The sequence below is a fragment of the Scyliorhinus canicula genome, chromosome 13, assembly GCF_902713615.1.
Source record: "Scyliorhinus canicula chromosome 13, sScyCan1.1, whole genome shotgun sequence".
Taxonomy (NCBI): domain Eukaryota; kingdom Metazoa; phylum Chordata; class Chondrichthyes; order Carcharhiniformes; family Scyliorhinidae; genus Scyliorhinus; species Scyliorhinus canicula.
The window spans coordinates 115,357,941-115,385,792 of NC_052158.1; the positions used below are offsets into that span (position 1 = coordinate 115,357,941).

Consider the following 27,852-nt stretch of genomic DNA (forward strand, 5'->3'; position numbering starts at 1 on the left):
GGAAAAAATGAATTGGATATTCTAAAAAATTTTTAAAATAATTTAAAAATGGCTGCCACCTTCGGGCGAACCCTAATACCGAACTTCTCAAGGCGAACTTGACTTTCTCCAGGCCAAGAAAGCGCGCCATGTCCGATAGCCATGTCTCAGCCCTCAGCGGCTTTGAGTCCCTCCATGATAATAATATTCGTCGCCGGGCTACCAGGGAAGCAAAGGCCTGAACGTCGGCCTCTCTCTCTTCGTGGACTCCCGGGTCCTCTGAAACCCAAAGATTGCCACCTCCGGGCTCATTACCACCCCAGTTTTCAATACCTGGGACATGACATCTGCGAATCCCTGCCAATACCCCCTGGGTTTAGGGTACGACCAGAACATGTGTACATGGTTAGCCAGCCCTCCGGCGCATCTAGCACACTTGTCCTCCAGCCCAAAGAATCTGCTCATCCGGGCCCCCGTCATGTGGGCCTGGTGCATGACCTTAAACTGGATCAGGCTGAGCCTGGCACATGCTGCGGTCGTGTTCACTCTGCTCAAGGCTTCTGCCCAGATACCGTCCTCCATCTTCCCCCCGAGCTCCTCTTCCCACTTAAGCTTCAGCTCCTCGGTCTGCGTATCCTCAGCTCACATTAGTTTCTTGTAGACGTCTGAGACTATACCCTCTCCCACTTCTTCCCTTGAAACTATCCTGTCCTGCCTCCCCTTCGGCGGGAGACGTGGGAAGGACAGCACCAGTCTCCGTACAAAATCCCGCACCTGTAAGTATCTAAAGTCGGTCCATCTTGCCAGCCCAAACTTCTCCTCCAGCGCCCTCAAGCTCGGAAAGCTCCCTTCCAGGAACAGATCCCCCATCCTCACAATCCCCGCCCTCCTCCACAGTTGATCCCCCCCCCGTCCATGTTCCCAGGGGGAAATCAGTAGTTGCCGCAGATTGGGGTCCAGTCCTATGCTCTTACCGCCCCTACATGCCTCCTCTACTGGCCCCAGATCCGAAGAGCCGCCACCACTATCGGGCTGGTGGAGTACTGTGCCGGCGGAAGCGGCAGAGGCGCCGTGACCAGGGCTGCTAAGCTAATGACCCTGCACGAGGCAGCCTCCATCCGCTCCCAAGCCGACCCCACACCCACCATCCATTTGCTTATCATCGCTATGTTGGCGGCCCAGTAATAGTTGCTGAAGTTCGGCAACGCCAGCCCCCCTTCTTCTCTGTTCCTTTCAAGCATCACCCTCTTCACCCACGGGGATTTCCCTGCCCATACAAATCCCAGAATAATTTTATTCAGCCTCTTAAAGAAGGACCACGGGATAAAGAAGGGGAGACACCTCAACTCTGGAGTTCAGCTATTTTGTCCATGTTTGAACCAAAGCTGCAATGAGGTCAGGAGCTGAGTGGCCCTGGTGGAACCCAAACTGAGTGTCAAAGGAGGTTATTGCTTAATACGTGCTGCTTGATAGAACTATTTATGACCTTTTCCATCATTATACTGACGATTGGGAGTAGACTGATGAGGCGATAATTGGGTGGATTGTCTTTTTGTGTGCAGGACACACCTGGGCAATTTTTCAGATTGCTGGGGAGACGCCAGTGTTGTAGCTGTACTGGAACAACTTGGCTAGGGATGTGGCAAGTTCTGGAGCACAAGTCTTCAGTACTATTGCCATCATATTGTCAGGGCCATTGCCTTAGCAGTATCTAGTGTCATCAGCCATTTAAAAAACAAATTCCAATTGAGGGGCAATTTTAATGTGGCCAATCCACTTACACTGTACATCTGATGAACTCTTTGGATTTCAGGGGTGAGACCCATGCAGACACGGGGAGTATGTGCAAATTCCACACGGAGAGTGACCTGAAGCCGGAATCAAACCCAGGTCCTCGGCGCTGTGAGGCAGCAGTGCTAATCATTGCACCACTGTGCCACCCGCCTTCAGCCATTTCTTGATATCACGTTGCATGAATCGAAGTGGCTGGAGATTGGCATCAGTGATGCTGGGGAACTCCGGGGGAGGCCGAGATGAATCATCCACTCGACACTTCTGGCTTCTTTGCACTGATGTGTTGGGCTCTTCCATCATTGTGCTCAATGAGTCAATGGTCAATGAGTGGTCAATGGTCAATTAAGGGGCTGGTTTAGCACAGTGTGTTAAGTAATGGGTTAATAGACATTCCAATTAGTTATCTCATTTATGTTAAGTATCCAATAATTGACACTGATATGTAAAGAGGCTTCAGGTGGCCTTTGTGTCAGGTGATGTGAAGATAGAGTTTTGTGCAGAGCCTGTTAAAGGGAAATAAAGGTGTTTGTAAAAGGAGCAGTACCTTTCACTCTTTATACAACAGCAGCTAAATGTCTAACAAATGGTAGCAGAGGATGGTTGCTGTGCAAATGTGAAGGGTTGAAAGATAGAACTTTTCTAGACCAAACCAAGGAGTGAGTGAGAAGAAAAAAAAAGATGTATGGTTGAACCTAGGATAAAGATGGCCGGATATGACTACCCTCCCCTTATTTTTTTGAAAGGGGATTGTACGATCAATGGAGAAGTACAGTAGTTATGTGGACTAAAGTAACTGCCTTGGGAAAGAGAAAACAAGGTATGGCATTGGCTCTTTCTCTACCTTATGACAGTAAAAACCGAAGCAAAGTGTTTTCTGAGCTGGAATTGGAAGAGTTAGACTCAGAAGAAGGTCTGGAGACTCTATTCCGTTATATGGATGAGATTTATAAAAAGGATGACTGGTTAAGTGCATATGAAGCATGATTGGATTTTGATAGGTTCCGGAAAATAGAGGATTTCTCCATGGAAGACTATATAATGGAATTTGGCAAACTATATAAAAGGCTGCAGAAACACAACCTGGAATTTCCACAGTCTGTGTTGGCCTTTAATTGACTTGACTGTGCTAGAGTGAGCAACATGGATAGGTTCCTGGTTTTGACAGCAGTTCAGTTTGCGGATAAGGATACCTTATTCGATCAGATGACCAAAGCTTTAAAAATGTTTCTGGGAAAACATTTGATTCCGATGACTCTGATGACCCACATAAGTCAGTCTGCAATAAAGCAGAATATGGAAGATACACTACTAACAGGATGGCAATAGCGCACGGCTACAAACAGGTTCCAAGACTATAGAAGGAGACCGGGAGATGGAAATTATGAAGACAGAAACCCAGTTAGAACCTACAATAGGAAGATACAGCCCAGAGATGCCCGGGTTATGATAAATCGATGTTTTCGATGTGACTCTCAATACCATTATGCTTTCAACTGTCCAACACATTATAACAGAGTGTTTGAAGCGACACATGACACGGAAGAGTCAGAAGAGGAAAAAGATAGTGACCAAAAAGAAGGCATTGTCCAATTAACAAGCAGTTTTACGCCGGTAATGAGAGTGTTGGTTGCAGAATCCTTCAATTGTCCTGTATTGGACAGTGGCTGCACATTTACTGTGTGTGGAATTGACTGGTTAAAATGTTACCTGGATTAGGGCAGCACAGTGGCGCAGTGGGTTAGCACTGCGGCCTCATGGCGCCAACGCTCCAGGTTCGATCCCGGCTCTGGGTCACTGTCCATATGGAGTTTGCACATTCTCCCCGTGTTTGCGTGGGTTTTGCCCCCACAACCCAAAAATGTGCAAGCTAGGTGGATTGGCCACGCTAAATTGCCCCTTAATTGTAAAAAATTAATTGGGTACTTTAAATTTATTTTAAAAAACATTATATACAGAAAAAAGAACAAGAATATGTAACATTTCCCTGGACTCCTTGAATACTGAAAATCGTAACAAGGTTAAGGAATTTGAAAGTTTCACAAGTTTCAGGTTTGCGGATGATAATACTCTGAAGTCACTGAAAAGAGTGGTGATCCCTTGCAATATTGCCGGAGTGAATCATTTCATTAGCACAGATGTTGTATCAATATACCTTTGCTTCTGAGCAGACCGTCGATGAAGAAAGCACACATGAAACTGGATATGGAACAGGATAAGGCAACAGTTTTTGGAAAGACGGTGGACTTACAATTTACACAGTTGGGACACTATTGGATTCCATTACTGACAAATAATATTTCAAGTACAGTTGTTAAGGATGTGTTAATGACAGTTGAAAATGGGACTTTAGCTGATAAAAAGCTTGTTGTATTAAAACTGCATAGGCAATTTGCGCATCCGTCTCCTTGGAACCTGAAAAATTTCTTAAAGGATGCAGGGGTAAGAGATGAAGACTATACTGAACTGATAGAACAGGTTACTGATCACTGTGAAGTTTTTGTAGGAAGTACAGAAGGACACCAGCATGACCCTATCTTTGGCCAGAGATTTTAATGACATTGTGGCCATGGACCTTAAGATCTGGGATAAAGTCAATAATATATTTATTTAGCAACCAGATTTAGTCAATCAACGATTGTACGAAGTAAAGAAGAGAGTAATTCTGGATCAAATCATGGAAAAATGGATAGGGACAGGAATGGGCCCAGCGGAAAATTTCCTCATGGACAATGGGGGTGAATTTGCTAATGATTAGTTTAGGATATGTGTGAAAACGTGAAAATCACAGTTATGAATACGGCTGCGGAAAGCCAATTTAGTAATTATGTGTGAAAGAAACCGTGCGGTAACAGATGGCATGCTCCGGAAAATTTTCGCAGATAGACCAAACTGCAAGCTAAATTCAGCTTTAGCATGGGCGGTACATGCAAAGAATTAATTGCAGATGGTTGAGGGCTATAGTCCCTATCAATTAGAATTTGGTAGAAATCCTAAAATTCCATCCATTTTAGATGACCAGCCTTCAGCTTGGGAAGGGACTACAATTAGCTCTGCCTTTGCTGAGCATTTAAATGCATTACATAGCAGTAGAAAAGCATTTTTGGAAGCAGAAGTCTCTGAAAGAATTCGCAGAGCTTTAAGACATAATGTACCGCCATCAAATACCGTTTTTCAGCAAGGAGACATAGTATTCTATAAGAGAGACAATTTTAATGAATGGAAAGGCCCAGGGAAGATCATAGGCATAGATAGCAAAACAATTATTTTGCAACATGGCAATCAAACTGTTAGGGTACATTCAACAAGGATAATGGGTACAGATTACAGATTTTCAAATTTAGATAGAGCAGACAGGCATGACGAGGAACCAGAGCCATCTGGCACACATGTGTCACAGAACTATGAGGACACGTTAACTGATATAGACAATATTTCTGTAAGGCACACAACACTTCTGATGAATTAAAACAGGCCATTTTTCCAAAAGACTAGTTTCAGGGCAGCACATTGGCGCAGTGAGTTAGCCCTGTTGCCTCACGGTGCCAAGGTCCCAGGTTCGGTCCTGGCTCTAGGTCAGGGAGTTTGCACACTCTCCCCGTGTTTGCGTGGCTTTCACCCCCACAACCCAAAGGTGTGCAGGCTAGGTGGATTGGCCATGCTAAATTGCCCCTTAATTGGGGAAAAAAATGAATTGGGCACTCTAAATTTATTTTTTTTAAAGACTAGTTTCTACTGGTTTTCTGCTGACTTGGATTTATCCACATTATGAACAATGGTGCCTTCATGTTGCTCTGGTGCCTGCTTAGTCCTTGATCTGATTGCTGGTACAGCTAATTTCTTAATGTCAAACTGACTTTGAAAATATGTTTAACAGAACAATAGCTTTTTCATCTTGCTTCGTGAAAATGTTGTTTTAATCTCCAATCAGTTTATGCATGTCTCAGGCTTTTTGTGTCTCTGTTGAAGCTATGTGTTTTGTCATGACCTGAGGTCATGAGTGCTGAAATCCTCATTTTAAAACGGGTATTAAAACTGGGGCTTAATATTTACACTAAACAGCCTTCTTTTACCTATCAGATCTATCAGGAAACAGTCGATTACTATCAGTCCATGCTTTTGATGAATCGAAAGGTCAAGTGAGATATATCACAATAAGATAAACGATATAATAAATGTGATAGGATTGGTAAAAGTGCAAAGAAGAACTCATTCATTTTGTCATTGCTGTTTTAAACAATAGAGTGGGCAGGCATTGCATTACAAGCATTTCAGCAAAACTTATTATAATTCTTAAAGAATCATTATTATAAAATAACAATTAATCAAATTTGATTCTACTGATTCAGTATTAATCCATTAGTAATATGTTAATACAGTCAAATAATTGATTGATCAGTAACATTTCAACAATAATATTGCATTTCTATTTCATCTAATGATTAGTGGGGTTAGTGTGAATCATTCAGACTGTTGGGCCCTTGCGTTTAGTGAATAGTTGTTAGTGCACTCGCTACATTGGTATGTTATATAAATGATGAATCCTGCTACACAGGAGAAAAAACATATTCTTACTGTGGACATTCCAGTGCGCCCCAACCATCCGCAAAGTTTCTCCCAGATAGAGGTATCTGGGGATGAGTCAAGTTTCTTGACTTCTTTTTGGATGTGTGCTGCCAGATCTTTAACTTCATTGTAGTTATCTGGAATGAAAGTGCAACACTCCGCACCAATCAGGGCACAGGTGCCACCTTTTTCGGCTAGCACATAGTCAAGTGCCATTCACTTTTGTAATACCACGGTTAGAATTGCTCGCATTTCGTCAGAAATTTTATCTAGGGCAGTGGCAGTGTAATCGGCTACATTTTGTATGATGATTGTTATTTTATTCAGTTCATTGGCCATCCTTATTTCGCAATAGAAAGGAATAACTTTAGCATCTCGTAAAGTTATGGCACATTTATTTCTTCGAGTGGTTGGTTCTGAAACATAAGGGAGATGAGGAAGATGATGGATGGCTGTTACTATGTATCCTAAATAGCAAGATTTTGGGAGCCAGGAATATGCTTTGTCATTACAAATAAAATAAGTCCCATTATAAGCAGAGTATCAGTAAATATTTTCTAAGAACCAATGATCTGAGAATGTTTTATTATTTGTTGTGTTGTGTATGCCTGTTATTGTTGAGGACCGTTTAGTTCTTTGTAATAAATTTTGCAGACATTTATAAGCTGTGTTAACATCCAACTAATTAGCATAAACACTATTGCCCATTTTCATCCATTTAGAGTGATTACTAATGAGGCATATTGATCCTTTTTGGTTGATATTAGTTGGGAGGCTAATATATTGAGGATTTTTATTAGGGTGATATTTAAGTTGGTGCCATCCTGAAAAGGTGTTTTAGTGGATAGCCTGCAAATTTCCATAAGTTAATACATTTCTTTAGATAAATCTTGTACCTTCCTTTTTCACATAGATATGCTCCAGAACGGACCACTACAGAGCAAGGGACACTCTGTTGGATGTACCATTCTGCTGTTTCTGAAGCATTAAAAGGGATAGTTAAGAAGGGAATACCTTCCCCTAAGTTAGTAGGGGTTGCAATGCATACCCAACAATTAGAAATGTTGAATTTTTTTGCATATATCTTAGATGTGTAAAGGAATGTGTTCTCATTCAGCTCTGGTACAACATTTACAAAGCCAATCAAATTACTGAAAATGAATATTACGGTAAACATTTTTACAGATCTTAATATTTATATGCGCGCTTCACATGTGATGCGTGGATCCAACTTTTCTTTCCATAGTATTGCTTAAAACATTGGCATACTGATGAAAAATTTATATAATTATTACATAATTCAGTAATAAACAATTAATAATAATTTTATGTATACAAATAAAATGATTATACAGTAAAATAACTAAAATAGAGTGTACTAAAGTAGAGTGTATGATTTAGGAAGAAATAGTAAAATGATAATCAAAATTGATTGTAATTTTGCATTCAATTATTAATAATAATTCACTAATAAATGAATAATAATGCAGTAAATAATAGTCCAACAGAAAATTTTCATTTTGATGTTATTGGCTAGTGGTGCATATGAATAAATATGAAACATGTGGATTAGTGGGGCACTATGGGTCGGCATGTATCAGCCAAACTATCTGATCAGCAACATTAGAACATAAATGATAAGTCCAAATATGCAAAATAAGAAAAGTCCCTGAATGATAATTCCTGTGCCACCCAACCAATTGGAAAGCCATCCCCAAAGAGTGTAATCAAAGGGTTAGTCAAGTTTTTTTTAAATCTTGTATTGGATGCAAATTGCCAAATCTTTGACATCTTCTGGATTATACACAACAGCCTGTTGAAAGGGTTAATTATCCTGCAGAAACAAAAAGGGGTGTATAGCTTGGAATGATGCCTTTCCCATCTTTCTCAAACTTTTTAAAATATATGTCACTCAAATGGACTGGGAGTAAAAGTTGGATTGCTGCCAAATTACAGCTTATCAATTATCTTAGAACAGTGTGCTCTTGAAATGTAGATTTGCTTTTAATCAGAGTTTTAAAAAAAACAGCTTCCACATTGTCTGAAGTTTTAATTTCCAGGTACATTTTAAACATTCATTTTAAAATATCAAACACAATAACTTATTGAATATATGACTGAACCAATCTTGCACTGAATGAACTTGATTTTCTGTAGATAAATTTGTCGGCTCTGTTAAAGAAAGCACAGCTAACAAGATTTGTTAATTTCTTAAAATTAATAAAGCAACATTCAAAATAATGACAATTTTCTCAAGTCACAGTTCTTGTCAAATTTTCAGCGATACATGACTTGGGGCATATCCCTGTGGCCAGGAGGTGGGCCTTCATCGTACGAGTCCAGTTTGTAATCATGAAATCTGAAATTCGCAAAATAGCCGTCTTCAACATGAGAAATGAATTTCATATATCTTCTGGAATTCTTTTTCGAAGTGAGTACAGGGGTTGGATTTGCCGTTGATGGAGGAGGAGAGGCAAAGATTGCTGTGCTTTTTTTAGCTGTTAAGTTTAAAGCTGCAGACAGTTCTGGTTTTAAACCAGTGACAAAATGGGGTTTTGATGATAGATCTTTTAACTGGTTTAAAACCCAGGCTGTTGTCTTTATCACATCAACTCCAAGCTGTCTGGTGCTTAATAGGTTAAGTTGTTTTATACTTTATTTGCCACTAGGCTCATTGCTCAACCGAATAAGCTTTTCTTGTTTAACAATCTCACAGTCTTTTGAAGCTGCCATGAGAGGCTTTTGGATCGGGGCCAGCAGCATTTCCTGGTCAGTCTCAGAGTAAGATAACGATCTGTTATGGGGTAAAAGTGTCCTTGAACCCGGAACGGACAGATAGTTCATTTGGCCAGACTCCCCGCTGTGGAACTTCGATCAGTGTATTTATTATTTTCATGTCAGTAGCAGCTTGCAATAATGCAGGATCTGATCTAGTTACCGTTGGTACATCTTGGGCCTGAGTTAAAATCATTTCAACTCTTCCCATTGGTGGTGCTGTTAATTTGTCTGTCAGTAATTTTTTATGACATTTCATGGTGTCCATGTCACTTTCCAACATACATTTTTCCTCGAGTCACTGGCAATTTTGACTTTTAAGGCCATCATTTTCTGATATTAACTGTTGAAGTTTAGATTCTGAGTTACAATTGATGAACTCCAAAAGAATAATAGTAATAGCCGAGTTCTGCATTTTGAGTCTGCCAATAGTGTTTCAGTTTGATCAGATTTCTCGAGCTTAGATTTTCCAGCTTGCAATTGGTCAATGACTGCCACTAGTTTTTTTTTGGCAGTTTTAAGTTTGAAATTGTGTTTTGTGTTTGTGGCTGTTTCTTGCTGCTTATGGAGCTGTGCCGTTACTGCAAAAGACCATTTCATAGGTTCCTTTTTGGTCAGTCATGTGATTTGTTTTCAAAACTTTTTTGATGTTGTCAAGGGGTGTGCTTTAGGGGTGTCATATTTTGATTCAATTTTTGTGGATACTTTGGACAGTCCAAATTGTCTATAAATCTAAGATCACCCAATATATCATCAACCGAGACATCCGGTACAGCGTGACCTCCCTTGGACGATGTGGGAAGTAGTTCTCTACCATTTGAAGGCTCTGAATCTATTTTAGGAGTCATGTCCGCCATAAACTCAGCCTTACACCCAATTTTTTGGTCATCAACTATGTTTTTGTGCAATCTTTGTCCAGTACCGCGACTATTAACCACTTTACAGTCCCGTTTTATTTTAGTTTCTACGACAGGCACCCGATTGAATAACACAGTCTGAAAAATGTCCTTTCTAAGGGGTCGAAGCACTGCTTGATGCAGCTTTAAGACTTTTAATGGGTGAAAAAGATGGTTCTTTTTCACCCATTAAAGCCATTTTTCTTTGGGTCTTCCGTCCTTCTGGTCTTTCTTTGGTCTTCTGATTTCTTCTGACTCTGCGCTCCTCCCCTTTTGCCAAACTACGCCAAATTGGTGAGATCTACCATGCAGAATTAGTGAGGTCTTGTGACACTAAAACTCAGTAGAAATTTGAGTTAAACTTCTCAGATGCAAACAAGAATCTTTATTGCCTCTATTTGATTACAATTGAGAGAAACTTAAATCTATTCTCAATAAAGTCCGGATAGCAAAAGGGCGTAAAGAGAAGTAACTTGTACACAATTTAACTTTCAAAATAACACAGAAATGGTTTCTTGCTTACGGCAAAACAGCTTGCATTTACTTCAAGAGTTAGAGTGGAAAAGTGAAAATATGAAAATAGAGATAGCGAATAGTTAGGTCAAAGTATAGGATAATCCCGGAATAAAGATGGCCATACGGACCGTCATGTTTAAAGGAAATCTTATCAGTCTTGAGCCATCTATCTACACCTCTATGTCGTCCTAATTGGTTTGGGTTAGAATTTGATTCGATGGTTAACTGTCAATCGTTAATGTGCAACATAAGTTCTGAATGTTTCATGTTTGAATATTTGTGTCTGTTATGGAATGTGATTATGTGCTATTATCAAGATTAGTTTCGACTGGTTTTCTGCTGACTTGGCTTTATCCACATTATGAACAATGGTGCCTTCATGTTACTATGGTGTCTGCTTCGTCCTTGATCTGATTGCTGGTACAGCTCATTTCTTAATGTCAAACTGTCTTTGAAAATATGTTTATTAGAACATTAGCTTTTTATTCTTGCTTAGTGAAAATGTTGTTTTAACCTCCAATTAGTTTATGCATGATCAGGCTTTATGTCTCTGTTGAAGCTATGTGTTTTGCCATGACCTGAGGTTATGTGTGCTGAAATCCTCATTTTATCATGGCACTGAGGTCCCAGGTTCGATCCCGGCTCTGGGTCACTGTTCATGTGGAGTTTGCACGTTCTCTTTGTTTTGCGTGCGTTTCTCCCCCACAATCCAAAGATGTGCTGGTTAGGTCGATTGGCCATGCTAAATTGCCCCTGAATTGGAAAAAATTAATTGGGTACTCTAAATTTATTTTTTAAAAGACAATGGATTGGGAACACGAAGTTCAAAAATGGAGGGCACAGAAACGCAGTGCCAGTTCAGATAATGAACAGGTCTGCAGGAAAAGGTTGAGAACTATTGGAAGGACATCCCACAGCAAAAGGGAAAGATCAAGCAGTACAGAACGAGATACCAGGCAGGAGAGGGGACGTAGTTTATCAAGATCTCAGAAAATGAGTAAGACTACAAATACTAATAGGAATAGAAGCCCACATGCACATGAGATTTTGGTGGCTTCCAATAAATTAGATGAGAAAGTTCTCAAAGATGCCAAACAGCAAGAACTGCATAGTTGGAGTGAATTTGGGGTATTCACGGAGGTACCGGATAGGGGACAAAGAGCTCTATTCCACAGATGGATTGGCACGGAAAAGGTTCTTCCAGTTGGAACTTATAAGGCAAAGGCCAGGCTTCTGGAAAGGGGATTTGAAGAAAACTTAGAAGATCAGGATTTAAGGGTAGATTCACCTACGGCAGAAAAGGTTACTTTTAAGATCTTCTTGGCTCTGTTAACCACAAAGGCATGGGAATTCAAATCTATAGATATAAAAGCTGCCTTTGTGCAGGGGCATCAGCTCCAGAGAAGGATTTTTCTCCATCCTCCTAAAGAGGCAGCTAACACAGAAGAGGTACTCTGAAAGTTGAACAAATGTGTATATGGATTGAATGATGCATCTAGAGTCTGGTACTTTTTGGTAAGGTCAGTTTTGTTAAAGTTAGGCTGTTGCCAGTTGAAAGCAGATCCGGCAATGTTTTACTGCACTATAAAGGAAATCTTTCTGGCATCATAATGATGCATGTCGATGATTTTTTGTGGGGTGGGACTAGTGATTTCAAAGCTATTGGAATCTCTGGTTTGAGGAAAGAATTCAGGGTTGGAAGTCAGGCTTCCGGTGCATTTAAATATATTGGACTGGAAATTGGACAGACTAAGTTAGGGGAAACTTTACATCAGCAATCTTATTTGGAATGCATCAGCCCAATAGCAATTAGTCATGGCTGGATTTCACAAAAATACTCAATGGTTTCAAAGATGGAAAAAGAGCAACTGCAAAGTTTAATTGGGCAACTGAATTGGTTAGGTAGACAGACTAGACCGGACGTGAGTTTTGATGTCTTAGAGATGAGTACAAAAATGAATGATCCCAAAGTGGAAGACATAATAAGAGCAAATAAAGCGTTGGTCAAACTAAAAATGCAGGAGTGTATTTAGAGATTCCCGCTTTTAGGTGACCTTAGGCATTTGAAACTCATAGTTTATAGTGATGCATCCTATGCAAATTTATGCAATGGGATTTCAAGCACAGGAGGTTTTATAATTTTTCTTTTGCGGAACAATGGTGAATAATTGTGAAACAAAGAAAATAAGGAGAGTGGTCAAAAGCACTTTGGCTGCTGAGACGTTAAGCCTTGTAGAGGCGGTGGATATGCCATTTTATGTATCTCAGATATTATCAGAAATTTGGGAATTTGGGTAATATACCTATTGAATGTCACATTGACAATAAATCCTTGTGGGAAAATGTGCACTCTACAAAAAGTGTCAATGAAAAAAGGTTAAGGATAGACATCAAAAGTTTGAAGCAGATGTTGGACAGAGGGGAAATAGCAAAAATTAAATGGGTCGACAGTAGCTATCAGTTGTCAGACTGTTTTACAAAAAGAGGGGCTAGCTTACAGAAACTTTTGGATATTGTTTATGAAGGATGATTGTTTCTGTGACTGTTTCTTTTCTTTAAAAACATTTTTTTTAAATAGGGGAAATTGTGTGTGTGTTTTTGAGTTTCTTGTAATTTGTTTTCACCTAATTATTTTTTATCTCCAAGGCAGGGGAGACTGTTAAGTAATGGGTTAATAGACATTCCAATTATTTGTCTCATTTATGTTAGGTATCCAATAATTGACACGGATATGTAAAGAGGCTTCAGGTGGCCTTTGTGTCAGGTGGTGTGAAGATATAGTTTTGTGCAAAGCCTGTTAAAGGGAAATAAAGCTGTTTGTAAAAGGAGCAGTACCTTTGACTCTTTATACAACAGCAGCTAAACGTCTGACACAGTGAGCTAAACAGTTGGCTTTTAATTCAGAACAAGGTCAGCAGCACCGGTTCAATTCCCATACCGGCCTCTCCGAACAGATGCTGGAATGTTGCAACTGGGGGCTTTTCACAGTAACTTCACTGAAGCCTACTTGTGACAATAAGTGATTATTATTATTATCAACAAAGCATCATAGGTGACTTAATCATGATTGCTCAATATTATAGGTTGAATACCATACATGCATGTAATAGAAAGTGTACTGTAAATTCTGATCAATTAAGTTTTTCTTACCTACTGTAATAAACCAGTGTTTTTTTTTAACTGTTCACATTGTCTTTAAACACCAACCTAGCATTGAACCTCTCTCTCTGGAGAGAGAAAGACAGAGGTGGAAAAATGTTTAGGAGATAGTTCCAGAGAGAAGGAACAAGGCAACCAAAGGTTCTACTACAGGATATGTGGTGAAAGGTGCTGGGACCCACTGAAGGCCCGAGCCAGAGAACCAAAGGGTACAGGAGTGTGTCTGCAGATGGAAAAGGCAGCAGAGATGGCATAGAATCATATAAACATTACAGCACAGAAGGAGATCATTCAGCCCATCTTGTCCATGCCAGCCCAGCTGCCCTTTCTAATCCCACCTTCCTGCACCCGATACATTGCAGCAACTAAGGTGCAGATCCAGGAATTTAAAAAAGAATTTAGGGTCTCTGCCTCCACCACCAACTCAGGCAGCGAATTCCACACTCCCACTACCCTCTGTGTAAAAAAGGTTTCCCCTCATGTCCCCTCCACACTTTCTGCCCTTTGTCTTGAATCTATGTCCCCAGTTCTAGAATTCTCCACCAAGGGAAACAATTTAATCCTGTCCACTCTATCTCTTCCCTCATAATTTTGTACACCTCACTTGTCACCCCTCAGCCTTCTTTGTTACAAGGAAAATAACCCCAACCTATCCAATCCCTCCTCATAGTTACAAAGGGGAGATGAGCTCATGGAGTTTTTGACAATGATAATTTAAAATGTAACATTTCGGGAGTCTGGAAGCCAGTATATATTTGTAGAAACCAGGGGAGGCAGGATAATGCAGCTTACTGTGGAACTGAGGAATTCACCTGAGGAAGGAGCAGTGCTCCGAAAGCTCGTGTTTGAAACAAACCTGTTGGACTTTAACCTGGTGTTGTAAGACTTCTTACTGTGCTCACCCCAGTCCAACGCCGGCATCTCCACATCATACTGTGGAACTGAGCAACTGAACAACTGAATTTTTGACAAGTTGGAGGAGGACGGAAAAGTGCTAAACATGACATTCCGAAGACCAATTCTGGAGATGCCAATAGTATGGATGAAGGTTTCAGCAGCAGAGAGGCAGCGGGCAGAAGCTGAGGCAAAGCAATGAAGACAGATATAATTTTTTAAGGTAATAGCTAAAATTGGCAGGGGGACCTGTTGGAATTCTTGACTCTTGAGAAGTTAAGTTTGAACTGAGGGGAAGGATGGAGGAGTTCTACAATTCATGGGCGTTATTCGTTATGCACTTTCAAGAATTGGATAACATTGAACATTAGTGGGAGGGGTTTGGGAGGGTTGGGGGGGAGAGGGACTGTATGTGTTAATGATGATTATGGGGGATTCCTGTTTCCTTTGTGTTATTTGTTTATGTTAACATGCAGGGTTGTTTGGGGGTTGGTAGGCGGATGGGATTGTTGTTGATATGCCGATTTGACAAAATATTCGTTACTGCTTATTGTTTATTGTTGGTGGAATTCAAATTTGGGAGAAAATGTGAAAAAGGAGAATAAAAATATATGTTTCTAAAAAACTAAAATAAGGGGTTTGAAGCTTACCCTTGCGAAAATATTCTGCAAGGTTTGGTTCCGTTTGAGTGAATGTCAGGCAGGCAGCTTGAATCAGTTGAAATAAATTGTGGTTCACTCCTAACATTATGACGGACAAACCCTTTTTGTTTACATCATGAATTGGTTGTGAGGTCAAGAAAATGTTTAGAAGGACAGAGTTTAGTGTCATGAGCATACCCATGGAAGCTGATTCTATGTTGTGCATAATGCGAAGAGGGTACCAGCAACAGTATCAACATTGTAACCACGCCTAGAAGTAAACAGATGGCAGCAAACATTATATGTGATGGCATTATCACTGGACATCAGGATTAGTTAAACCTCTGTTCAGCAGTACCTCTTGCTGTGGACAATGTCACTTAGATGGTATCACTGTGGGAACACTGGATTTTCTGAGGTCTCAAATGAGGCACGCCAATACACCAATTCTCAATTGCTGAACACGCCGGGCAGCACAAAAGGGGCAGGTTTAGTGGCAGCTGTAAAAAAAAAAAAATTACATATTTTATATTTGATGGAAACTGGAGTCAGACATTTTAAGCTTGAGAAAATGATATCCCGTCAGTAGTTTCCTTTTGGCCTATATGCATTAAGAGCGCTAACCAGATACTAATCGGTTTGAGTTCCGTTTTCGGCATTTCATTTGTTGAATGTTGTACCTATTTGCAGTCTTAAGTTACAGCTGTCATTTGAACATTTTAGCTAAAGCGGCTGTGGTGATGAAAGTACGCTCAAAATGAAATTGGCAGCTTCACAATTGCCGAATAATAGCGGCCTCACGGTGCAACACAAGGATCATGTGAACCGCAGGTTTTTTTTTCTTTCCAAAAATCTAATCTCTGGACAATCAAAAACAGCATAATGCCCCTGTAATCGTGAGGGAAGTTCTTTAATGTTGCTGGCAGCGCACCAGCGAGGTCCCGGGGTTATCCTGACTGTGCAAACTCCCACGGGAAAGGTAGAGACAGATTGCTCTTTTCTCAGTAACCAGCCAATTCTTGAAAGGTGTCATGTCAGAACGCTGCTGATAAGGCTCATCTCGCTGGTTATCCAAAAGCTACTATCTGCCGATAGATTGCCTTTAGGCTGAATTAGCTTCAATCATATATACACTTACAGGAACAGTTCATCCCTTTGTGATGAAAGCCCAAAGTCAATCAGCAACTTTTATTTTCTCTCCACCCACTTTATGTATGTTACATTAGGGTGCAATAGTTAGAATTGGCAGTCACAGGAATTGAGAAATCCCCATCACAAGGTCCAGTCTGTTTGGCAAAGTAAACTGGAAAAAACGGTGGGTGTTGATTGTAAAATCCTCATCCTTCTCTGAAAAGCCCCTCAATGGTCTCACCCTCCCTTTCCTGCAGAACCTACCCCACTCTCCCAATCTTGAGCATCTCAAATTTTAACTATTCTAACATTATAACTGCACTTTCAATTCGGTTCTAATCCCTGAAATACCCTATCTAAGGTCTTTCGAACTTTGTTTTTCCCTTCAAGACCTTTCGTAAAACCAACCTCTTTAACCCAGTCTTTGATCATCTTCATCAACATCTCCTTCTGTGACTTGATATTATAATTTACTTTAGAATTCTCCCGTGAAGTGTCTTGGGGTGTTTTATTACATTACTGGTGCCATATAAATTGTTGTCATGAAACGAGGAAAAGAATAATAATCAGATTCCTCAGTGCAATGGAGTGGACAGAATCATAAAATGGTTAAAGCACAGAAGGAGATCATTCGGCCCTTGCCTACCCTCTGTTCGTCGCCCTTTCCCACCTAACCCTGCGACTTTTTTTTCTCTGTGCGTGTTTACCCAATTCTCTTTTGATAGCCATGATCAAATGCCTCTCAACCACCCTCTCAGACACTGCATTGCAGATCCTAAATACTGGCTAGATGGAAAAAAATGATTCCTCACGCCACCCTTGCTGCTTTTGTCAACCACCTGAAATTTGTCACAAAATGACATTGGACAGAAGGGGTTCGTTGGCCCACCCTGTATCCACCAGTTCTCCGAACGAGTATCACGATTTAGTGCCATCATTGGTTCTACTCCAATAATCATCTAATGTCCGAACTTACTCAAAAGTGAAATCAAGTGAGACAAATTTGCAACGATGATAGGGCTAAGTAATCTAAATGCGCTATTAACCAGCCACACAAGCCACTGAAACTGTGGAGCTTGGTTTAGACTTCATCTGAAATCCTTTCCCCCCATCACAGCAATCCTTCAATATTGAACTGGAGAGTTATTACTGGACTGGAGAAAATTATGCATTCAAGTCCTGGACTAGGAGGTTAATACACAACGTTTTGAAGCACAAACCAAAATATACAATTTATATGTCCCTGATTGTGTTTTTCTTTCTCAATTCTTACAAGCAAACTAGATTCCAGATCTATTCAGGGTATGCCTTTGCTCCACAGGTGCACTCCATAGGGTCTCACGAGACTATTTGTAAAGTCAACCCCTTTCCCTGGATCTGCAGTTGCTGATGCTCACAGATTTTGCTGTTCTGTTTTCTAATGAATCCAGCAATGAGAAAACAGGGCTAAAACAGCACTTTCTAAATCTCTAGGCTGATGAAATTCAAGGAGAATAAATAGAAGCTTAGACTTGGGCTGTTGGGATTGGAGAGCTGAAGGACTGAGAGTACACGATGGAGATCCTGTGATAACATATATTAATTGAAAGGGATGACTGGTATACGTTTCAGTTTGTAAACACAGTTTACCTGTGGGATTGCAACACTGAAAAATTATTCTATCCATCTTGCTCTGTCCAGAGACAAATTGCCAGATTATCTCTGTCTGAAATTGAGAATGGACTGGATCAGTAGAAATGGAAGGATCCCAGCACATTCGCAATCAAATTCAACGCCAGAATCACAAAACCTTCAATAAGTAAAATGAGTTGATTTGACTCCCTTATCCACGCAAGCAATGTTGTATCGAACAAGCTATCCTGGTATAGTAACAGATAATCAGAAATGGTCACAAGTCGGTAAATATTCATGGAGTTATGGAAGATAATTAGGAATTTAGAAACCAAAATTTGTGGATGTGAACTTTGTTCATATCTTATAAAATAAAAACAATGATTCCTGAAATAACAGATTCCTGAAATAACATTTAATCACAACTACAAATTCTTCACAAAATGTACCATTCCAATGCTGTAATCTGAGAAACGCGCTTTGATATCATCTTGTTTTATTAGGTTTGATAGGTGTTGAGTGAACATTGTAGCTGGTTTAGCACAGTGGGCTAAACAGCTGACTTGTAATGCAGAACAACCCAGCAGCGCGGGTTCAATTCCCGTACCAGCCTACCGGAAAAGGCGCCGGAATGTGGCGACCAGGGGCTTTTCACAGTAACTTCATTGAAGTCTACTTGTGACAATAAGCTATTATTAGCTGTAATTCCCGTCAGTTGGGGGTGATCTGGAGACTTCAGAGATTGTTTGGGGTTGTTTGCTCAATAGAGCTGGAGCAGGAAATTATGAATACCATTGCAAATCTAAAGTCAAATAAATTAAGAGAGTTCTTTTTTTTTAATGAACTGATTGCGTCGTGTTTGCCCGTACCTGGTCACACATTTGCCTTGGTCACACATTTGCCTTGGTTTCTCTCTGCCTTGCCCGCTACAGGAGATATTATATATCTTGTCATTATTGTTTTCTAATCCAGGACAAATTTTACATTATTGCAGACAAGTATGCAAATAATGAAAGAAGCATCAAAAATCATGCTGTAGAAATCAACGCAAGAGATCAACGTACCCATAAAACATACACACACAGACCCAATTGTAATCGAATGTTCTATTTGGCACTGGTGGAAAACTTCGTGACACTTTGGAACGTGTCATTTACCAAGTGTCAACCTCCTGTTTCTATAACGACAGGATAATAATTGTACTTCATGGAAATCTAACGCAAAGCCTTAGATTTTTCGGGGGGGGGGGGGGTGGGGTGGTATTTAGCTGTAATGGAATGAATTCTAATCAGATCACTTTTAAATCGCGCGGCATTGCCGTTAAAGTGGTTCAGGTATGATTTATTTCAATTGCAGTTGGTCTGTGAAACAACTGACAGATCAATGACTGACCGAAACCTGGTACCAGAATCTGTTATCTTCAATATTCTCACGCACTTTAACACTTACAATTGCCGTAATTGCCTTCTTGCGCGTGATTGGGGGTGGGGGTGGAGGCAACCGACAATAAAGGTATAAGCATGAGAGACGAGCATGAGTAAACCGAAATGTTTATATGAGGTCTGATATGAGCAATTTAACAGCAGCTGCCTTGACATTCTGATGCATCATAGGCATTTGAAAAGGCTGGTGATTTTTGTCAACATTAATTCATGGGAGGCGAGTTTTGCTGGGCAAGGCCAGCGGTTATAGTCCATCCCTAATTTTCCTTAACAGCCCCCTTCTCGAACCCCTTGTGGCCCATGTGGTGAATGTGCTAGGTACGGAGTTCCAGGAATTTTGACCCAGCCAAACTGAAGTAACTGCCAGTGTGTGAGACTGGGGAACTTGGAGCAGGTGAGCTGGCTCCTGCTCTTGTCCCAGGAAGTGGAGGGGTGGGTTTGGAAAGTGACAACAGTGCTTTCAATACCATTGGAAACAATTCGAATATTAGATGAAACGAAAAGGTTGCTGGTTGGGAAATGGACACGTGACGATGGCATATTGAGAAAGTCAGGACAGTTGCCAATGCCTCCATTTTAGCTTGTGTGTTTAATACGATCAGAAATAAGAGTTCGTCAAGGCCGCAAAGGTTGCTCACATCACAAACAGGTGTTGATTGTTCAAAGGCAATCGAGGCAGAATCCATTTATTTAGATTGTCTTCTGAGTGAGAAAGGGGGTGCCAATGTTCAAAACGTGAGCCAATCGAACTCTGTTGTAAAGTTAGTTAATCGTTAACAGCCATTAGCCAATGGAATGGGAATGTAGTTTAATAAAAAATCGATGACCCTCCTTTGCCAGTTGCTGTGAGATAATCATAAAACATACATTGTAAAGCGGTGTGATTCCTCGGTTGAAAAGATCGATCTACATTAAACATTCCAGAGATTTTGTCCCAGTGGTTATTGATATAACACAATGTGTGTGGGGCTGATTTCGCAACATAACAAATAATTACTATTTTAGGTGTTTCCACTGTGGCTGCAAACAGTACATCCGACATGTCGGTTAATTCCAAACCTTCCACGTTCATTATGCGCTTGACTGTAACCTTCCAAAAAAACACATGCCCCCCCAGATCATCACAGGGAATGCGAAGCAATTATAAAAACTAATGACCAAGGGTACCGGGACACTCCGTAAATTCTAATCACGATTTCTGCAAATCAATAACCTAGTTTCTGAAAGTGGTGTCAGTGTGCGTTTCAAATAATGTTCCAATTTATGCCCTTCAATTCACGGGTTCCCTGCAGATTTGTGATCACAAAACTCAAAACTTAAATTGTTATTTTCCACCAGTGTTGAGTTATGTTGCAACTCGATTTTGTTTTCAAGAAATGCCATTTTCCCTCTTGCGGGAAGATCCAATACCCTGGGGGTTATGAATTGTCCTTCCGGCCGGCCGTGCCCACTCTCGGTGGCGCTGGCAGCTGATTAGGAGAGTTTATGCTTGTGGGGGACGCTGCCCTGTCGTGTGTCAGTCGTGAGATAGAACTTCCTGCACGGCCCTCTGATTTCCTCCAACAAGCTGGGGGGTTGGGGGTTGGGGGTTGGGGGGGGGGGGGGGGGGGGGAAGAGGAGGAGAGACATTTCAATACCCAATTATCAGCAACAAAAATGTGCTTGGAATGACAGACGCTGCTTAACCATTGGTACATATTGATATCTGGAAACCCGTTTCATTAGATTGAAATTCAAGCCGATAGAAACATTCAATCGAAAGAAAGAACCCTTAAAAGTTCATTTTTCACAGCCTTGAGTTTGACTGGACCGCCTTAAAATTTATGACTTTTGGCGGCCTCAAGGTTTGTCTAACGCAATTCTAACAATTTGCAGCGATTAACTGGCACCCTTTTGCTAACATAGTTCGATACCCTTCTGAGTATATACTTGACATTCTGATTAAATTGTAATTTCCATCGGTCTTGCAATCCTATATGCCCCTCAAGCACTTTATCACCGGACCTTATCGATGTTTGATATAGGTACATATGTGTTTAGTCAATTGGTTTGCTCGCAGGCAAAGTGTAAACATCTCGGTGCACCTTTTCATTCTGACTTTACTTTTCTCACGGTACTTGAAGGGAGCAGTGACGTGATGTATGAGATTAGCCCTGACCAGGTGCAAACCAGGTATAGAAAAACTGTGTACTCTGGATTTCAAAAGAGCTGGAGGGCTTGTTGGCAGGGAGGGACGCGCTTTGCTGCCGTTCTATGGGCCCTGAGTGTGAGAAAATCAGTGAGGCGTTTGCAAAACAGCTTTCGGAACCCGAGGCAAAACAACTCACCAGCCCACAATAAAATTCCAGCCAGGACTGTCTCTGCACACGGCAAATCAATCAAGTCAGGACGATGGGAAGGACGCGTCCTAAAGTGCGCCCTCTCTTTTGTTGCTTCAATGGTAAACATGAAAGCTTGTACCAGCCGACAGCACGTCGGACGGCCCCCAGTCCCACACATCATTCTACCTGGAATCCCTGTTCGACTTGAACACACTTAGGAAGGAGCCACTGAACTGAGCCTTTCACTGCGACTGCTGCACACAGCAGCAATCCAGAGTTTATTTATTTGGGGGGGGGGGGGGGGGAGGGGAGTCTCTTTTCAATGGTAATAGCCACACACAAAAAAAATCAAACAATTCGCTCATGATAAGAAATACGTTAAAGTATTAATGACCTGTTACATTTGACACCACGTTTTACACTTGATTGTCAGGGCAGAATGGAAGAGGCGATACATGTGATTAACTATTCCGGCCTTTGGGTGTCTGTGTGGAGTTTGCACGCTCTCCCTGCCTGTGTGGGTTTCTTCTGGGTAGCACGGTTTCCCCCAAAGTCCAAAGATGTGCAGGTGGATTGGCCATGCTAAATTGGCCCTTAGTTGACAAAAGGTTAGGTGGGGTGACTGGGTGAGAGTGATAGGGTGGGGGCGCGGGCCTAGGTAGGGTGCTCTTTCCGAGGGTCGGGGCAGACTCGATGTGCCGAATGGCCTCCTTCTGCACTGTCGGATTCTATTCTAAGAAATATGTACCGAGAGTTCGAGGAAGTACCGACAACACGCAAGTAGCATGAAATGCATCAGGTCACCAGTGACTCATCAAGCTTCATTTTGTCTACGTATCGTTGTCCGGGACAACAGGACACAAACTATGTCCCTCAATACAATCAAGTGGCAATTAGCCTTTCTACAGTTCCCGCCACACCACACGCAGATCATTAGTGGCTTCTGATATGGACGCCAAATCGGTTCATTTGAAAGCTCTCATTACATATTTCCGATGTGTTGTCAGTACAACCCTCTGTTAACTGGGAAAGGTGTGTGCTGTGTGTGTTAAATTAATGAATTACTGAGCAACAGCAATGTGCTTTGGAGGATTCAATAGAGGCTTCTTTGAAATGTTTTTCAAAGTTTAATCACCGACTTAAAAAATATACATGCTGGAGTTAAAAGTATAAATGTCAGGTTTTAAGGTTTAATGTGACACAGCACACCCAGGGAACTCGAATGCTCCATATGATCCCCTGTCTGAAGAATGATTTAGCAGGAAAATCTATTTCCCTCATGTAGTCACAAAATGAATAAACACCCTGATTTAACTTCACTGTTGAACATCCGGTCCAAATTAATTAATTAAAAAGCGCCTCATTAGCATGTTTTAAAAAGCCATCGCAAATGTTGTGATTTATGCATTTCCGCTTTAAATGGCTGAAAAACGAAATGAATCAGGCAGTGGCTGCTTCCCTCGTCCCGTTTCTTTCATGACTCGATCGCACTTGTTGTCTCGCCGCTTGCCAGTTTATTAAAAAGTGCTCACGTTTCATCAATAACCTTCCACAAACCAAGTTCACGCAGCAGATTTGGAGCGTGTCCGGGCCAGCCCAGTTGATAATCTCAGGGAAATCACACGTTGGCTATTGTACTGGAGTTTTTTTAAAAGTAAAATTGCTGATAGCACATAAGGGTCGTCACATAAGTGTGAATTTATTCTTCTTAATACATTGCTCGAAAATGTTTTCAGTCAGACTTCACCTATGTGGAGAATTTTCTCCTATGCAGATTACATATTATTTTAGCTTGATTCTGTACGATGACGATGCAGTAACTGTAATAAATGTTGAAGTTTCATTTGTGGAACATGTTTATCTGGTGATGACGCGTCAAATACCTCAACAAAGCCGCTCCTAAGAACATTGTAATACTGTGCTAACTGATTCAGGTCTCATCTACTTTTCCTTTCGAAGCTACCCATGTATGTGTCTGTGTGTGGAGGGAGGGGGGTTGCAAAATTGAAATAGACCATAACAATGTTCAATCGTTTTTATTTATATAACCCTGAGAAATGTTTTGCTTGGAAAAGGCGACTAGTCCCCTGGGCCAGAAGGAACTTGTAAACTGCCGACAAACAGCCTTTGAAATGACATCTACACAGATTGGCGCAATGGCGGCATGTCATGAGGAGTTACGCAGATATGAAAACAATCAGTAACTAAATGCTGTTAGATGTAGACACCGGCAACCTTCCAAAGAAAGTTAGCTTCACTGAACTAGGTGCAATCGACGCAAAACTGTGGACGGCTGCTGCATGCAGACGGCGAGGCGGAAAATGTGTTCAGCACAGCCTGGGGCTCTCATTGCAGCTTTAATAGTGGGTCCCCTGCAGCCCCAGCTCCCGGACGCCATTGCATCGGGGACCGTAGCAATGTTGGGGTGCTCGGGGAGTTCGCTCCGAGGCTCGCCGCGCCGATAGGATGTGCTGGATGCGCGGTGCAGTAGCTGCGACTTTGCTCGGCCTGCGCCGCCAGCATCTGATGCCGGCTTCTGGTGCACCGTGCCCCTGCCACGCGTCGAGGGGGTCCCGGGCAGCACGAACACTGCAGACAGCGAAAATAAAACCCTGCCCCCACCTTCCAAATCAATGCAGAGGGTGGCTCAGCAGCGCCATCCTTCTGCCAGCTCGCGGTATGGGCGGCGGCAGCAGCGCTTTCCCTAAAGCGTGCACAATCACCGCCGCCACTTCAATATTTACAAGGAGCCTTCTCCTGGGAGCAGGCAAGAAGGGGAGTGGTTTTCCCAGGCTTTTCCACAGCTGCCGTTCCTCTCATGCTGCCTCTCCCCACCTCCCCCACCGCCAGCCCCACTTGGCACGTGCTCCCACCTGATAATGGAGCTCGCGCATGCCGACGGACGTCAAAGCGCCTCCAGCCCCTCCGCTCCCCTCCCCCCTCCTCCTTGATTGACAGCTCGCCCGGGCGGACTGCAACACGTTTATTGGACACTCGCCCCGCCGCGCTGCAACCAATGGTGGCGCGCCGTCCACCACGAGCTGCAGCGTCGCGCCCCGGGGACGGGCTCGTGTGTGCCGCGCTCTGATTGGTCACAAGTTAGTGTGGGAAAGAAACTTTGAGAAGTTTCACACGAGCCGTTCGCGTGCAATCCCAGATATAAATACAGGCGGCCAGAGCTGATCTTTACACAGTGGCGATTCTGCATTCACATCACTGATAATAACACACCCAAAGCCATATATATATATATAAGAGAGAGAGAGAGAGGGAAATAAAATTGAAAAGTGCCCGGCTGCCTTGGAAATAAACTCGCAGGTTAGAAGACGCGGAAAGAAGACAAGCCATTTTTTAAAAAAACTGCAGATCGCAAGGAATCGCTTTAATGCAAATCTGCTGGACTCTTTAAGAAAATGCCAGCAGATATAATGGAGAAATCATCTTCTTCTCCTGTGGCTGCTACCCCAGCTAGTTTAAACGCTACACCAGATAAGCCAAAAACTGCATCTGAAAATCGGAAGGTAAATACTTTTGCCATCTCATACATAGCACCAAAAACACAGTTATGTTACTGTTACTTCATGAAACATCCTTTCTTTCGTTTTTTTCTACAGTCATCCAAACCAATTATGGAGAAGAGGCGCCGGGCGAGGATAAATGAAAGTTTAAGTCAACTTAAAACTCTGATCCTGGATGCGCTGAAGAAAGATGTAAGTATCTCATCATGTGTTTTAACTTTGTGTGCGGTGTCAGGAGGCAGTGAGTTACTGCGGTGTGTGCGTGTCACTTCCCCTCATTTATGCCAAATATATTCCTGCAGAGTTCGAGACATTCAAAGTTAGAAAAGGCCGACATCCTGGAAATGACAGTGAAACATCTCCGAAATCTGCAGCGCGTCCAAATGACTGGTGAGTGTTTAATTCACAATTTATTGCTGTCTTCGGAACTTCCGCCTGTGGTCTCGCTGGTATTCGGTAACATTTCACTGACTTGGCGAAAATCTGGGCTTCCCACGGTCTGGGTTAATTATAGATTCTAACTTGGCGACTCTTACTGTAATCGTTTCTCAAAACTAAAATCATTCTCCGAACGTTTGCTTATCAATGTGTTTCTTTTTCTGGCGCACGAGCCAAATATTTCTAAGCTATTTAAATAGTGGTATGATTGATTACTCAGTACTTGGGAAGACGTGATTCTGTAATGCGAGTGATATACCCTTAACAAACTGGCTTATCAATCAATTACTGAAACTTTGACACAGGAAAATTAAATGGGATGATTAATTTATCTCCTTTTTTTTAACATTTTAGCTGCTTTGAGTACAGATCCAACAGTTCTGGGAAAATACCGAGCCGGTTTCAGCGAGTGTATGAACGAAGTGACCCGATTCTTGTCCACATGCGAAGGGGTTAATACAGAAGTCCGGACCAGACTCCTCAGTCATTTGGCAAACTGCATGTCTCAGATCAACGCCATGAACTACACCCAGCCTCCCCCCAGCCCAGCTGTGAACGGCGGCTCTCACACTGCTTTCGGGCAGCCCTTACACATCCAGCTCCCGGGATCAGGGGCCAGCGGTCTGCCCCTGAACGGGGTCAACATGCCCTGCAAACTGGCTGCTGCCGAGGCAATGCCCGCGGTTGCTGCAGCCACGAAAGTGTATGGCGGGTTCCAGCTTGTGCCAGCATCAGACGGCCAGTTTGCATTCCTCATTCCGAACACGGCTTTTGGACCCAATGGACAGCTATCGGCAGGACCGGTCATCCCTTTATATGCCAATACCAACGCGAGTGCATTGCCCTCCGCCATCTCCCCGGCCAGTAGGAGCCCCATACAACAGTCTGGGAATGGCCCAGTAACCGGCTTCCCGCTTCCTCTTTCGGCTGCCACCACTGCTGTCAGTGTGGGCGCACCAACAGATTCCTCAGATTCCGTCTGGAGACCCTGGTAACTGAGCCATTTTCCGGTGCAAAAAAAACAAGTGACTGGAAACTTTAAAAGGACTTTATTTTCCAAGCCCATTTGATGTATAGGATTGTATAGCGATTCCAATATTATGCACTATATTTGTACAGACTTAGAATGTTCATATCGGATTGCATTTGTCTTATCAAGATGTCAATTTTTCTATCATGTAATGAAATGCCAAAGATAAACTGGATGCTCTTAAAAGTTCATTCTTTTTTTTGGAAGATTTATATTTGAAATAAAAAGAAAACTAACATTTCTAAATGTGCCAGTGTTTGCCTTTCTCTGAACAGAACACAAGCGCCCAAGGGAAGGGCTGTGACTGGGGTGCTAAAGACCAAAAACCAGCCTCTCCATAACAGGATGGGGCGAGGAGGGGGGATGGGGGGCAAAATCTTAATCTGGTCCCAAAGTAAAATACTGCGGATACTTCAAATCTGAAATAAACACAGGGAATACTCAGCAGGTCAGGCAGCATCTGTGGAGAGAGAGAGAGAGAGTAGGAAAATGGCATGATGTTTAATTTGGGAAAATTGTATTGGGAAGGTGGGAAAAAGAACAAGAGGGAAGGTCGCGAGAGGCAAAGAGAGATTATCAGTGGTTAGCACTGCTGCCTCACAGAGCCAGGGGCCCGAGTTCGATTCGAGCCTTGGGTGTCTGTGTGGAGTTTGCATGTTCTCCCCGTGTCTGGGTGGGTTTCCTCTGGGTGCTCCAGGATTCCTCCCACAGTCACGACGATGAGCAGTCTATGTGGATTGGCTAGGCTGAATTGCCCCTTAGCGTCCAAAGATGTGCAAGTTAGGCGGGGGAGTGGGACTAGATAGGGCGCTATTTTGCAGGGTCGGTCCAGACTGGAATGGGCCGAATGGCCTCCTTCTGCACTATAGGGATTCTATGGGTTCAAAAGGACTGGCCTGGTGGTGCAGATCCCAAGTGGGTAGTAATAGGGCAAGGAAAAGAACTGAAGATGCGAATCTTACTTTGTTGGCTGGAGTGATAACGCCACCCACGTTTCAATGTCCCACCAGGGATATTGGAATCAGGGAGGTGAAATGGCCTTTTCCATCTGAGTACCGGCCGAGTAACTCCTCGGGATTTAACTTTGGCGCCTGATTTGACCTATTGTCGAGGAATGAGAAAAGGGGTCCTTAATTATGCGAAA

The 27,852-nt window shown here is 42.2% G+C and overlaps 1 protein-coding gene across 3 annotated transcripts in view; it reads left to right on the plus strand.

Moving 5' to 3' along the window:
- The window catches only part of her6 (hairy-related 6), a 74,206-nt gene extending 47,256 nt beyond the window's left edge, over positions 1 to 26,950 (plus strand). The window contains exons 1-4 of one of the 3 annotated variants that reach the window (XM_038816708.1): positions 24,776 to 25,243; positions 25,337 to 25,432; positions 25,543 to 25,630; positions 26,033 to 26,950. In XM_038816708.1, coding sequence (XP_038672636.1) covers positions 25,136 to 25,243; positions 25,337 to 25,432; positions 25,543 to 25,630; positions 26,033 to 26,673 — 933 coding nt within the window. In that variant the 5' untranslated portion in view covers positions 24,776 to 25,135 and the 3' untranslated portion in view covers positions 26,674 to 26,950. Of the gene's footprint in view, positions 1 to 24,765; positions 25,433 to 25,542; positions 25,631 to 26,032 lie in introns of those variants that run through there. The other 2 variants (XM_038816709.1, XM_038816707.1) reach the window with 2 other exon arrangements.
- Positions 26,951 to 27,852: the final 902 nt, after the last annotated feature.